Source organism: Grammomys surdaster, unplaced genomic scaffold (assembly GCF_004785775.1).
Source record: "Grammomys surdaster isolate TR1022 unplaced genomic scaffold, NIH_TR_1.0 125702, whole genome shotgun sequence".
NCBI classification, from domain to species: Eukaryota; Metazoa; Chordata; class Mammalia; order Rodentia; family Muridae; genus Grammomys; species Grammomys surdaster.
In genome coordinates this window covers 1,004,370-1,019,251 of record NW_021620537.1, presented here as the reverse complement: position 1 = coordinate 1,019,251, position 14,882 = coordinate 1,004,370, and the positions used below count along the sequence as shown (strand labels likewise).

Sequence of the window (14,882 nt, the reverse complement as noted above, 5' to 3'; positions counted from 1 at the left end):
TACTGTTAACTATTTGGTTATCAGATAACCCATTCCCCCAGTAGCCATACAGTACAAAATAGATGTTTAATCCTTTTAAAGAAAAGGACCAAGAAGACACAACTGTCCCTCCTGTGTAAAGTGAAAGTTAGAGCAACGTTTCCTCCTGGAAACCAGGCATTCTCAGTATTCAGAGTCTGTGTGGTTTTAAGTGCACAGCGCCAGTGCAGTTACTTCGTGGTAGACTAGCTGTCCTGTGGATGCTCTGCTTAGCTCTGACCCGGATCCGCTCTTCTTCAGGACATGGTGGTCACCCTGATAAGGCTCTGGCCTCCTCTGCCCACACATGCTAGCTGTGTGACCTTGGCCTAGTTGCTTAGCCTCGCTAAGGTTACCTGTGGCTAATCCCTCTCCTTCCAGCTTTCCCCACTGCTAATGTGGAAATGGTAAGAACGTCAAAGCTGCCTGCTGGAATAACACACAAACGATGCCCGATGATCCACTGTTCAATCCTTTCCTGAACTACCTTCTATCGACCATTTGGTCTGAGTTTATTGAATTACAAATTTAGCCTGACATCTGCCTAACAGAAGCATCATTTACCTTGAATTTTAAAATTGCATAATACATTTTAAACCCCAAATAAATCATTTGAGTGTTACCCATTGTGCTGGATCAAACATCACCTCTCGGTACAGGACACATTCACACTCTGGAGTAGACTTGCCAACGATACGGTTACACCATTTTCAAAGTGGATAGGAGGCCTTATAGCTACATCTTAAAGCAGAGAATGTATCATCCAGTGTCCATATTCAGAACCCAAAGAGAATTATCCTTGGACTAGAAAGCCCTGTTTCTTTTAATGAGTTACATGTAAATGTACTGGCAAATACAGCTGTTATTGGTAAATTCCTATTTAACAGATGGGCAAAATAAGGCACTGAGATTAAATGATTAGCCCATGGCTAATATTTGATTAGAAAGACAAATTTAATCAGAGTTGCCATTTGACTTCCCTTCAGGACCAGAATTAGATTCCAAGTGTTTCCTGACTTGGTTTTGGGGGGGGCCGTTGCCCACAACAGTTCAATATGTGCTTTATTACATGCTTTCGGATAAGTGATGGAGGAGGGGAACCTTTCTGAAGAGGAAGCAGAACATCCATTACAATCACATAAGGCATGAATCTTCGAAACATGTCACACAGTGAGTACTGCCTCTTCTCTGGCTGGAGAGGTGGGAAAGAGACAGAGTCTGGTGTAATAATTTACAAACACCCACACTAGCAACGGGAACCCAAAGGAAAAAAGTCCTGAATTAGTCTTAGGATGGGGCCTGGTCATATACCTTGGGAGACAGAAGGTTCTGCAGTCTTTGTCAATTCAGGGACAGCGAGGTGGCTTTTCTGTGGAGGTAAGAGGAGCACAGGACAGGTCAGTAGTGTTTTGAGAATTCCCCAGTTCTTACCAGACTCAATCAACCAACTGTCTGACCCCATTTTGTTTTGAAATATGATGTCACAAACGTGTCCAGAGCTGGATACAATGCACAGTAATGAATTTATTAACTTGCCATCTGCATGTAAACAACAGGGATTCCAGAGACAGAGTCCTTTGGATTTGCTATTGGAAATCAAGCTCTACTCAGAAAAAAAGGAAAGAAGGAAAGGACAGAGGGAAGAAGAGAAAGAGGGAGGGAGGGAGGGAGGGAGGGAAGGAGGGAGGGAAGGAAAGAGGGAGGGAGAGAGGGAGGGAGGGAGAGAGGGAGGGAGGGAGAGAGGGAAGGAGAGAGGGAGGGAGGGAGAGAGGGAGGGAGGGAGAGAGGGAGGGAGAGAGGGAAGAGAAAGAAAATATAGGCCACAACTTAAAGAAAAAAAATATTGCTACTAGACCCTGATTTAGCTGTTCTATCTTACAGGGTCTTTTAGGGCTTCAAAGCCAGCCAGAGTCTTTCTGCTTCTTAAAAACTGCAACAGTAACAATAAACTAAACAGGTTTCATTACTTAAAGAGACTAAAAAACCAGTTGTCTACAGCAGAAAGTGGCTAGACATTTGTCAGTTGCATCTATTCCCATGAAGGAATGTCTAGCTAAAACCTTGAGAGTCAGAAATCCATCTAGAACCACCTGCCCTTTAAAATTCACACCACAAAATTCAACCCCACTTCTTCTGCCTACCCTTCCATCTTGGGGACTGTCACTTTAAATGTACCAAAAAGAGAAATCTGGCTGCACAGAGAAGTCCAGATACCTTCAGAACTGCAGAGTATGCTTTCTGTTACCATTTTCATCCGGTTTCTGCTTTCCCAGGCACACCTGAGACATGTCACCACTTTCAAAGATCACCAGCACCATTATCTGAGACCTAAGGTCACAGCCACACCCAAGCTTTCTGCATCAAGAGCACAGATTGAGTGCTACCATCCATGCCAACAGTGCCTATACACAGGTCCCTAGGATGGCATGTTTGGTTGATAACAAGGAATAAGATACAGGCACTGAAATGAGGCTTGTAGTCAGCACCTGTGAGAAACATGTCTCCTCATCTCTGATCTGCCCTGGACCCTAGACCCTCAGCCTTACACCAAGAGTCTGGCAGTTTCCTCACCAGTCTCTCTCCTCCTCTTACTTCTGTGATAGATTGTCTTTGTATAAAGGGGAAGGAGGAAGAAGGGGAGGAAGAAAGAGGAAGAGGAGAGGAAGAAATGGAGGAGGAGGAGAAGAAGGTGAAGACAAAGAAGAAGATGAAAAGAAAGAGAAAGAAGGAAAGAAATTGAAATTTCCCATGGAGAACTGGTAGATATAGGGGAAAAGGGAAGAGGGGGAGGAGTGGAGGGAGACAAGACCACAGTTGGGATGTATTATATAAGTTTTAAAAAATAATGAGAGAGAGAGAGAGAGAGAGAGAGAGAGAGAGAAAGAGAGAGAGAGAGAGAGAGAGAGAGAGAGAGAGAGAGAGAGAGAGAGAGAGAGAACACCCCCACCCCAGGAAAGCCAGTAAGCACTACTTAGCAGCCACTTACATAGGCTGTGGAGCTCTGCTACAGAAGGTGTCTTCCCCAAAAGGTTTCAACTGTTGAGAGGACCACAACCAACAGCACCTTGGAAATAAAACGATTTGCCTCAGATTACAGTCAGTCCATCATGAGAGGGAGAAAAAGCAGGGACAACATTGTTTACTGGCTTGCTCCTCATGGCTTATTCAGCTTGCTAATACCATCCAGAACCTCCTGCCCAGGGTTGGCACTTCCCACAGTGGGCCGGCCCTCCCCAATCAGTTACTAATCAGGAAAATCCTCATAGACTTGCCTACTGGCAATCTGCTGGAGGTATTTTCTCTGTTGAGATTTCTGTTTCCTGAATAACTCTAGCTTGTATCAAGTTAAAAAAAAAACAAGACAAAACAAACAAGCAAAAGTAAATCAGGAAAGAAGGTACTTATAGAAAAATCGAGGCCGTGCTGTAGAGAACAGTATCCTGAATTAGTTATGAGCAGAAGAGCTGTCGTCTCTACCAGCTGCAAACTCTGCCTACTACACCAGACTTCCTGATTAATGAGTATAACTCATAAAGAAATACATAAGAGGCATACATACATACATACATACATACATACATACACAGTGGGGCAGCAGAGATGGCTCGGTCGGTAAGAGCACCTGCTGCCCTCGCAGGGGACCTTGGTTCAGTTCCCAGCACCCACATGATGTCTCACAACTGCCTGTAACTCCAGTTCTAGCAAATCTGATGTTCTTTTCTGACCTGTGCAAACTTCAGACACACACATAGTACTCATACAAATGTGCGGGCAGTCATATATACACATTAAATAAAAGCAATGCAATAACAAACACATACTGTCTTGCTACTTACTACTGATATTCCACATTCTAAATATACTCACATATGCATGTTTTCTAGAACTTTCAAACTTAAAGAGGATATGCATATAGCCATTTGTATCCAGGAAGAAGGGCAATTTAATCTCCAGGGTGAAAGAAATAAATATTGGCTAACTTTCATCTCATGTTGTACATAATAACATAAAAGATTAAATAGATATCTTGCAAGGGGTCATTGGGTTATGAAATAGTACAAAAAGAAACAAAAATGGGTGTTGGGGTCTGGGACTTTCGCAACAAATCCATCATAGCCCTGTGTGTGTGTGTGTGTGTGTGTGTGTGTGTGTGTAATCTAAACTTATATATCCTAGTGTACTATGTATCTGAAAGTAAAAGAAATCTTTTTTGGCCTACAACAAAATAAAAGAATGTTTTATTAAAATGTACCGCCTTTCTCCTTAACTAGTCAGCTCTTTGTAATGAAAGCAACTTGGATCTAATGGTGTGTTACAGTAATTTATTTACAAATCTTGATATCTTTTTGGACTCTAGCAATTAATGGGAGACTAGGAAGAACAGCCAACAAATTTTTAAAAATCAGCTTAGAATTATGTTTGGATGTAATTAAAAGTATAATTTGTTCCATTTGAATACTTCAGTGCTCCTCTATCTTAAAACATCAAACACAAATATTGGTTTTTTTTATCATATGTATGCTTTTCACATATGCTAAAACAAGTAAAATTTTTCCGTAAAATTTTCTGTGTATATATGTCTTTTATATAAATATATGACTTTTAAATTTATTATTTATTTACTTAGAGACAGAATTTCATGTAGCCAAAGTTGGTCTTGCTCTCCTGATCCTCCAGAGTCCTAGGATTACAGGTATCTGTTACCACACCTGGCTTTGGAATGACTTGAAATAATTCAACTTTGACCTAAAGAGATGGCTCAGCCAGAGTACTGATTTGGAAGAGAAGTTGGCTCCCATATTTGAACATTTGGTCCCCAGTTGGTGGCGCTGTTTGGGAAGGTTATGAAACCTGTAGGAGGTGGGGCTTTGCTGGAGGACGTAGGTCACCCGAGTTGGTCATTGAGTTTTAGCTTCACCCTGTTTCCTGTTCTCTTGCTCTCTGTTTCCTGTGTGTGGATGAAAATCTTATCGAGCTGGCTTCTGCTTTTGCCACTGGGCTATGCCAGCGCCACTGTAACAGACGGGAGCCATAAGCTAAAATAAACTCTTTCTTCTTTAAGTTGCGCAAACATGAAGACCCGAGTTGGGATTCCCAGCACTCATGTAAACCGGGTGAAGGATGATGATGCCCGCTTGTAATCTCTCAGCTCCGGGAGGCAAAGAGGAGAGGACCCCTGGGGCTTGCTGTTTATCTACTCTAGCCAAAGACTCATTGGAAACAATGTCTCAAAAATACAGTGAAGAAGGCCAGGAGTGGGCACACACCTTTAATCCCTTAAGCATTTAGGAGGTAGAGGCAGCTGGGTCTCTGGCTTTGAGACCAATCTGCTCTGCTTAGTGGATGCCAAACCTGTCAAGGCTACACAGTGAGAACCTGTCTTAAATAACTAAATAAAAAGGCAGAGAATCTATTAAGACACCAAATGGTGACTTTTGGCCTCTACATCCATACCCGGGTCAGGGAGGGTACATGTGAGCTCATGTGTACACACACATACACACACACACACACACATCACACACACACACACACACAATAGATAACTGACTGGCCTTTTACATGGCTTGCACTACATAGTTGAGTGGAAGATTTTCCAAACATCATCTGTTAGTTGGTATGGAATATATTTATCTGTCTTGCTGTCTAAACTAACGTGATTTCTAAAACCTTGTTCTTTTTCTCAGCAACAATTTGTGGTCAGAGCCATTATGAATGTATACCTAAACATTCATGATAAGGTAATTGAGACTTTTCTAATACTCAAAAAGATATTTCTTTTAGAGCAAAGCTAAAATATGCAGGCAATCTAAACCAGTTAATATTTCAAGTTGGTGAAAGATAAAACACGGTATTTTAATATTCTAAGGGAAAAAGAAACTAGCTGTAGACTGTGGGATGAAGTGTGCTGCTGTTAGAAACTGACAACCTGTGCCCAGAGTTCAGACAGAAAACGGAAAGAGTACATGTATCCATCCTGTACCTAAGTTTTATGGATTTTTAAATGGTGTGTGTGTGTGTGTCTTTGTGTGTGCGTGTCTGTGTGTCTCTCTCTGAGTGTATGTGTACACGTGTGTATGTGTGTGTATGTATGAGAGTATCTATGTATGTGTCTGTGTGTGTCTGTGTTGTGTGTGTCCATACAACATGTGGTGTGTCTGGGTATTTGTATGTCTGTATATGCATATGCCATGTGCATTGGGTTTCCAATAGAGACAGAACACAGGAGAGTGGAGTTGCAAATGATTGTGGGCTGCCCATTGTGGGTTTGGGGAACAGAACTCAGGTTCTCTGAAAGAGCAGGAAGTGCTCTTAATCACTGAACCATCTCTCCAGCACCTGATCCTGCACTCACACAGAGTGTGACATTCTGTTCATTATGGATTTGTAATATCAATTTCACATCTAAGAAGTACTACAATAAACACTGATAACTGAGGACATTTTACACACTCTGACATCTTAGCCTTCCAATGAGCACTCCCTTACATTGTATGCTTATTCAGTGACCTCTTGGAACCTCAAATTACTCATCTATAAAACTGAGTAATGCAAGCCAGGCATGGAGCATGGTGTCACACACCTGTAATCTCAGTATGTCGGAGGCTGAGGCAGGAGAATCCCTATGAGTTTGGGGCCAGCCTGGGCTAAAGAGCAAAAAAACCTGTCTTACCCACCCTACAAAACAACCAAGCCTACCTACCCATCACATAAAACTGATAGTGAACTGATAGTGAATGTGAGGACGCCCATTCAAGCCAGTGAGAGTGCACACAAACTTGTTTGCTGTAAATGTTAGAACAAACTTACTGCACCCAGTCCAGCAGAAAGACAGAATTCTTACAGGAAGCATTATAGTGAGACATGCAAGGTGTATGGCAACTGTTAGTTTGATGAAAGAAATTGAATCAGAAGCTTTAAAGGAATGTTCTAAGTTTGACACGCCCATCTCCAGCAAAGTGGCAAAGAAAAGGGAAAACCACTGCGGCGATCAATTCTCCTCTCCAGCTTTCATAATTAATCTTCATTTGGAAATTCAGTTGGTCCTGAGATTCTTTTGCTTTGTGGTTTCTTAAAACAGACAATTCACTCAAAATGAACAATTAATTTAGGAAGAACGTCTTTAGTGTTTTCTCAAAGAAGGAAAAAAAAAAGATAGCTCGAACAACACAAGGGTAATTATATACAGGGGGAAATGGCTTTTTTTGGAAAGTTGAAGTCATAAACTTTTTGTTCCAGGCAGGGAGATCTTTCTGGGCTGAAGGAAAGTCAGACACCTGCTTGGACTAGCTAATGATTGGCCTTAACCTGGTTAAAATGCAGCACTAACTCCACCTTTAAGGTGTTTTAAACACAACTTCTGAAATATGCTCTCTGGGGTTCTTACGTCAATGCCTCACATCTTCCCGGAAACCTTTCTGCACTTGGCAAGCCCCAGCTTTACAGATGGGCAAGAAAAACTCTGGGCCCTCTTCGCTTCTCCCCAGCAAGTCAGAATGGGTTGTGCCACTGTTGCCACTAAGACCCCCATCAGTATCTGAGGAGGGGTTTGGGAAAGGGGGAACTTTGTTGGTTTGTCCATCCTGACTGAGACATTAAACAAGTTTCCAGGGCCATTCAAAGAACTTATAACAGAATCAATTGATTTTCATCCTATGCTTTATTATTGTGGTTTAGGAGAGCGAATGGCCCTGTTTACACAGCTGTAACATGTCAGGACCTGTAGTACATTATTGGCTTGAGACCTCTGAGTTGCAGCCGGTTCTCAGCAGAATCAATCCGAACTTGAGACCATTCCCTCCAGGATGCCCACATCTGCTCATCTATTCACATAAGCATGCCCTGTGCAGCTGAAAATCGTATTCACTCGACGCGAGTTACAAACTCACCCACCAAAAATCGGCCCTGACTTGTTGCTCTCTGCATGCCTACGAAGGGAGCAGAAGGCTATGAACGCCGTTGGTTAACTAGGCGGCCAGCCTAGTCGTAGGTGAAGGTGTTATACTTTCCCCGCTTGTCAGATCCCAGCCTCTCTGCAAGTGGGAGTTGCTGGCTATTTAACAAGTCTTCAGAGCACTGCCAATCTAAAATGGCTGCTTGGTAATACTTTAATTGCAGTTTCGTGGAAACAAATTGCTTTTTAACTGCAGTAAGCATTCCTGTGACTTGGCTGGACTGACAATAGGTACGTCTCAGTAACAAAACCAAGATGAACATTAACTTGTAAATGATCTGTGTTTGCAAGAGCCTCCCAAAGAGTGGGTAAGGCAGCAAGCGCCAGGATGGGAACACCCCCCACCCCCCAGGAAAGTCTCTTTGGGCAACCACTTCGTAATTCAGGACGATTATTTAAGCTATACGGAGAGTCTTCACTCTGCCCTTGATAGCTAGCTCTTGGATTCACTGTTTGTTCCATAATTTATTGACCCTAAGAAATATTTTATGTAGCTAGTACTGTGCATTAGAATCTTACTATATTGACATTTAAAAGCATTTAATTTAAGAGCTTCATTTTAGATGATTAGTTGTTTCAAATATCAATGTGAATAAGGGCAACAGAAAGAATTTAAATATAGTTAATATTAAGAGGCTGGCAATTTCACGGGCTTCATCTCCATGTGACAGTCTCCTCGCTTTGTGTTTTATAAGTTACAACGGTCTGCGTTAAACTCTTCCTAATAAATCAGGAAGAGCTGGAAATAGTTTCTTGTGGGGAATGATTTGGTTTGGAATGTCTTCGAGCTTCCAGGATTGCAGGATGTGTAAGTCTAGGCAGACGGATAGGTTAAAAAAAAAAAAAACCAACATTAAACCCCTTTAGAGGACAATCTTCTCACAAAATAGTTTCAGTAGCAAGAGTGACAATTTGCATGATTGAGACATTTATATGTATCATAAACATAATTTTTTATCAGGAGTTTATCGAGGCTCAGTAATGCTAGTTTTTATTTTAATTTGTCCTCACTTGTAAGGACTAGGGGGCCTGTCTTCTCCTGTGACGTGGTTCGTATGAAGTCCTTTCAGAAGAGCACACACCCACATCACAAATGTAACGGATGAAAGGTAGGTAAGCACAGGATTTCTTTTCCATCCAAAGGAACATTCATTGGGGTTGGGGGAGGCACCACACACAATCCCTGCTCCCCTCAGAATAAACCTGAGTGTTTTTAGTGGCTGTCCATCCACATGGAGCGTCCCCATTAAAGCCGGGTTTTATTGTTTGAAATGCCTCTGGTTTCAGGAAAGTGTTTTACCTAAAGCAAGACTACTACTTAAATATGTTCTATTGTATATTCATAGCTCCATTAGTCCTTCTCCAGTTTAGCACATCAAAGAGAAGGCCTCATCACTCGCATGTGGATTATACTAACATGAGTGACATTTGTAATCTTATAGGTCTGCAACTTAAGAGATGCTTTTAGAAGCTCGTTAGGAAGTACGCCACAGCGCTTGAGGAGCCAGCCACAGAACAGTTCATTTAAAAGGCGGCGATGACCTTTGACCTCCTCATCACTGAATGCCTTACTGTATTACTGAAAGTTATTAGCCACGGCCTTTGAATGTCTACACTGCATGCAACATGAGTGCTTTTGCTAAAAACATAGATGTCTGAACAGCTCTGAACAACACGCCCCCCCCTTCCCCACAACAGACTGAATTCTTTCAGAAAGTATCTTACTGAGTGGGAAAGGGGGTGGTGGTTAGAATCACAACAGGTCTAGAGAAGTTCTCCAGGGACCCATCTCAGATGTTGTGTGTACGTGTATTTCTTTATCTTGTGTTATTCTTGTATTTTCTTTGTATAAAGCGCAGGTGAAATGGTTCCCTTTAATCCTCTGCCTCTATGTCTTCCCAGAGGTCATCAGTTTCAACAACTTTTCCTAACTTTTCCTCCTGGCTTGGGATCTTTAGAGGTAGGGAGTTAGCAGAACACTCTGCTCCGTCGATATCCATTTTTGTTCTCAGACAGGGTCTTCATCGGGAACTTTGTAACAAAATAAAATACAACGCCATCTTTAGAAAGCAGCAGAGGCAGCCTGAATGCCCTTGGAGTCAGCAGCCTGTGAAGGGAGAGCTGAGATTTACCCTCACGTAACCTGCTAGGGTGCCACCCTGGCATCCAGGCCCAATTTGGCCCCTACTGGGACCAGAAGGAACAGGGCAGCTACTGAAGCATGAGGCTCCGCACCTTCCATAGGAATCTCTGTGGCCACTGCAGGCGCTGTGGTGGAGACTCTAAGATTAGCAACTAGGAGCCAGCAACTACCTCAAGACTGAAGGAGACCTGAATCCTCCCCTGGTAAACACAAGGAAAAAAAAAAAAAAAAAACAAGTCAGTGAAGAAGAGCCAAAGGAACAAGGTTATAGCAGGTCAAGAATCCCAGCTCACCAAGCAAGGGCTGCTTTGTCCATCCGAGACCGCCTTGGTCCAAGGGAGCTCTGGAGCCCCTAAACTAACGGGAGTTCAGATCCACACAAGATGCTCTAAAAATGCTATAGCCTTCATGGGCTCCAAACCTGACGTGAGGTTGTGCTGTGGTTTTCAATGTGCCCACGACCAAAACCCAAGGCTTTCCTACGGAACCATCCAACAAGTACTCATGAATACATACCAAAGACTCCGATGCCAAGTGCTGTTGACACGACATTCTGAGCTTACAATGGCATAAATAATATGATGACCACTTTATTAGCCTGGAGCTAAATACACATGTCAAGCCTATTCCTCTCACCCCAAATTTAAATGTTTGCTACAGACAACAAGAATACCATGAATCCTTTCAAAATACACAAGAGAAGAAGCAGCGTTTAAATCCAAACTCTGTTGAATATTTTTTCTTTTAAGTTTTTATTATTTAAATACACCATACTAGAGCAAATGTCTCTGAAAATATCACAAATAAAAGATTTTTTTTTCTTCATTCAGCAAATTAGAAGTAGGGGGGAATTTCTACATAGTAGCGGCTGTGAGCCTCATTTTTTTTCTCCTTTTCTTTTTTTTTTAACCTTTGTCATGGGCGGAGCAACATCAGGACAAGAACACTCACATGCATACATACACTGTATTTTACAGAGATACAATAAAAGTGTTTGTGATAGAATTATCACAAAAGCCACATCTCTTTTCCTTTTAACTCATGTTCAGGTTGATTGAAACACATTTCATTACAACACTTAAATATACAAAGAGCAAACAGAATGTTGTTAAAGTAAAACAGGGAGCACACTCTGGCCGGTGCCCTGCTAATTGTTAATGAGGGTAGAAAGCAGATTCGTGATGCTTCTTTTAATTAGCTTCATTAGTCATTTCCCTCCCCCCAAGCACCCTCCCCCCTAGATGTCCTTCGGTGGATCTTTTTTCATTCTCGATACCGTCTCCCATTAGCCCAGGTTCATGGAGTCCTTAATGTTCATATTCAGTCATTTTAATACACCAATAAATGCAGGAAGGGCACTCAAGACTAAAGGGGGCGCGATGGCATGGTGCTGGCTACGAAGGTGACTGGTCTACTGCAGACACATGGGATCCACCTGGGATGAGCAATTCTGAGATGAAGGCACGCATTCTGCATTACTCTGGCCTCTCAGCAGACCTGCAAGACATACAAAAGGGGCATCTTAGCTAACACGCTAAACTTGAGAGGCATTAAACCCAAACACGACGGCCTTCGTCCTCCCTATGGTCGCTAATCTTCTCTTATTAGATTACTTTCCAACTGTGACTCGATGGGGGCCTCTCTGCACGCCTCGCTCTGAAGCAGGACATGTCTTACTAGCAGGGAAAATGAGATGGGAAGTGGACTCTGGAAGACTCTGGTGCAGACTTCTAAACCATCCTTAAACTCTGGTAAAGCGAGTTTCTCTCAGAAAGGACGGTCTCACCTCATAGGGGGATCTTGGAAAATAAATAAATAAATAAATAAATAAATAAATAAGTAAATCACAGGCCGTTCAGAGTAAGGTCCCTACATAAGAAGTTTTGGATTACATGGGCTCAGTTGTATCACCTGTGACAAATGACTTAAATTACCTTCACCTCAGTTTCCTCCCCTCAAAAGTAGGGATAACAAAACCATTACACAGGATGAATGAGATAGTGTTATCCTGCTGTCTTCACATGGCAACCCTTCATCCATGTTGGCGTCTTCCTCTAGGGCATGTGTGTGACAAATTCTATATGCAAATATATCACATACATGTTACAGGCATAGGAATCAGCACATGTGATGTACTAATGACCCGAGACGGACTGAAGGGCACGGTCCAGCGTGAGAATCCAGCTCCAATACATGAAGGTACAAATGGCAACACACAGCTGCCAGACACAAGCTGTCTGCAATTACCAATGTGGAATAATGTCTATCAGGGTTTGAGGGGGTTTCTCTAAATGACCACGTGGAGTATCTCAGGAAGTCCTCTGCTCAGCCTTCCCCTAACATACCAAAGGCCTGAGTCTACAAACCCCACTTCCGAGCTAATTAAAGTGGCGGAGGCTCAATTCCCCAGAGTGGAAGCTCGGTGTGAGAAAGGTAATTTGTCTGTCCAGAACGAAGACACACCAGCAGCCAGCAAGCATATTTAATAAATGAGCATCAAATGTCCTCTACGGTGGACGTATACAACACCAATTATGTAACCACGGGGAACCGTGAAGCGATACGTAACCTAGGAAGCTTTGCTAAATCTTCTTCCCACTAAAGCACAAAAAATTCTAGAAGGTCCCCTTACACCTTTGAACGGAAGAAAAAAAAATTCCAGACCAGGCAGGAATCTATCTCCAAGGGGGGAAAAAATAAGTCCTGATTTCTGATTTTTTTTTTAAATATTGTAGAAAGCACCATGGTTTGGGGACCAACCAAGCCTCCTCCAAATGACAGAAGCCATGATATTGTATAGGTCCTCAAACACCACTGGACCCAGACTTCAGTCAATATGAGATTTCAATTGAAAACTTTAAATTTATTTTCCTCAGAATATACAAAAGCCAAGCTGCACACAGTAACTGAACACCACATTCCTAATACTATAAACAGATTCAGGAGAAAAAAAGTTTAAAAGGACCCTGACAACGGGAGCTGACAATGGGGGCTGATACTTCCCATACAACAAACTGCCTTTAAAGGGCCATACAAATAAACTCATTATTTGGAAGACAGAAAATGGCTAAGTATATTTACTATGCATCATGTACTAAAATGTTATTGGTTCTACGAATGGAAGGAAAACAGCCAAAATAAATATCCAATTTTTCCTCACCCCCCCCCCCCCAAACTGAGACCACGAAAGGAAAGAAAATACTGAAATGGAACGATTTGTCATCTCTCCTCATCTCCTCTCCCATAGAAAAGAAACGCCACAGGGTTTCGGAGAGAATCATTTTAAAGCGTTCTCCAAAAAAAAGCAGTTTCTGTTCCACTAGGAAGTGTGTTTTCATTAACTCTTCCCTCTTACCCTCTCATTCATATCTCTCTGGACCACAGTCAGCTTGCCCAGAACCTTTATTTACAAAAACTACCTTGTGAATTGACTGTGCTCATGGTGAGCGGGGCACCAAGGGCAAAAATGTGAGACATTCGTGCCAACAGGGAAATGTGCTTAATTAACGCCACCCCAAAACACAGTGCCTCCCCAGTGCCCGGCAGGATCGTTTCCTTAAGTTTGTATTTCCTTATGCCTTTTATATGCAATTAATTTCTGAAGGCCACCTGTCTCCCTCTGTTTCAGGAGGAAGGGGCCTTCCAACAGTAAGAAAATATACACTGGCAGATTCTTCTTCATTGCCTGAACTATGTTTTGTGCTCCAATACGAATACCCTACAACTCCTGAACGAGGTGTGGAAAGCAGAGGCCTCCAATGGAAGGTACAACACAGGCAAGCCCATAAACGTAAACACAAAAACTAGCCGTCTTCCCCTCCTGACACCCCTTCAGACATCATGTGATACTCAATAAGGTGCTACCAGAGTCCTGCTCGCCTTTCTAAAATGTCCCCCATACTTAGTTCTAACATGGCCACTGCCTGTATTCAGTCTTCATAATCTAATACCCCATCCATCTCCTCCCTCCCTCCTTCTTGTTCTCCTCATGCTAGAATAAGCTGTCTCTGTCTCTGTGTGTGTGTGTGTGTGTGTGTGTGTGTGTGTGTGTGTGTGTGTGTGTGTGACTAAGTCAGGAAATAGCATAAAACCAGCAGCAAGTTAACACACTTTGGGAATGTGTTAAGCTTTTACATTAAAGGGGGGGGGGAACTCACCATCTTATTTATGTGTGCCCCTTCTGTAATTAGAGATGGCCTTGCCTCTCGTTCAAAATGCGTATCTCCAAATATTTATGTTACCCATTCACTGCCTTCTCAACTCTGTCCTATAGACTAACTTCATTAAAATTCAAATTATAAGAACCTGTAAGGCCTTCTGGGTGCTGGCAGTCCTTAAAGAAGCCTCCCCACCTCTCATGGGGTAACGGGCTAATTTGCAATTTAAAAAAAAAATCTAACATTTTGATTCTTAAATGGTTAGTCTGTATCCCTCCTCTATTAGTAAATTAAATAAAACTGCACAATCTCATGTAATTAACACTTACCAAATAAAGAAAACATTTTAAACTACCCCATAAACCTAAGCTAGGGAGAAGAGCAAATATGAGCCCTGTATTACAGCAGCATGATTTTAGACAGTTAAAATTTTCCAAGCATGCATGTGTCCTTTTCCTCCTCAGCAAGAAGAAAATGCATTACAGAAGACAAAAAAGCCTAACACTTTTCCTCTAGACTTCGGAACCTTGCTAAATTTCTATCTGCCGATAAATGTTTTTGGTTCTCTCTCTCTCTCTCTCTCTCTCTCTCTCTCTCTCTCTCTCTCTCT

General features: G+C 42.3%; 1 protein-coding gene across 2 annotated transcripts in view; it reads right to left on the bottom strand.

Moving 5' to 3' along the window:
* Positions 1 to 10,848: 10,848 nt before the first annotated feature.
* The window catches only part of Lmo4 (LIM domain only 4), a 16,698-nt gene continuing 12,664 nt past the window's right edge, over positions 10,849 to 14,882 (bottom strand). For both annotated transcript variants that reach the window (XM_028788150.1, XM_028788151.1), the window contains exon 5: positions 10,849 to 11,612. In XM_028788150.1, coding sequence (XP_028643983.1) covers positions 11,604 to 11,612 — 9 coding nt within the window. In that variant the 3' untranslated portion in view covers positions 10,849 to 11,603. The remainder of the gene's footprint in view (positions 11,613 to 14,882) is intronic.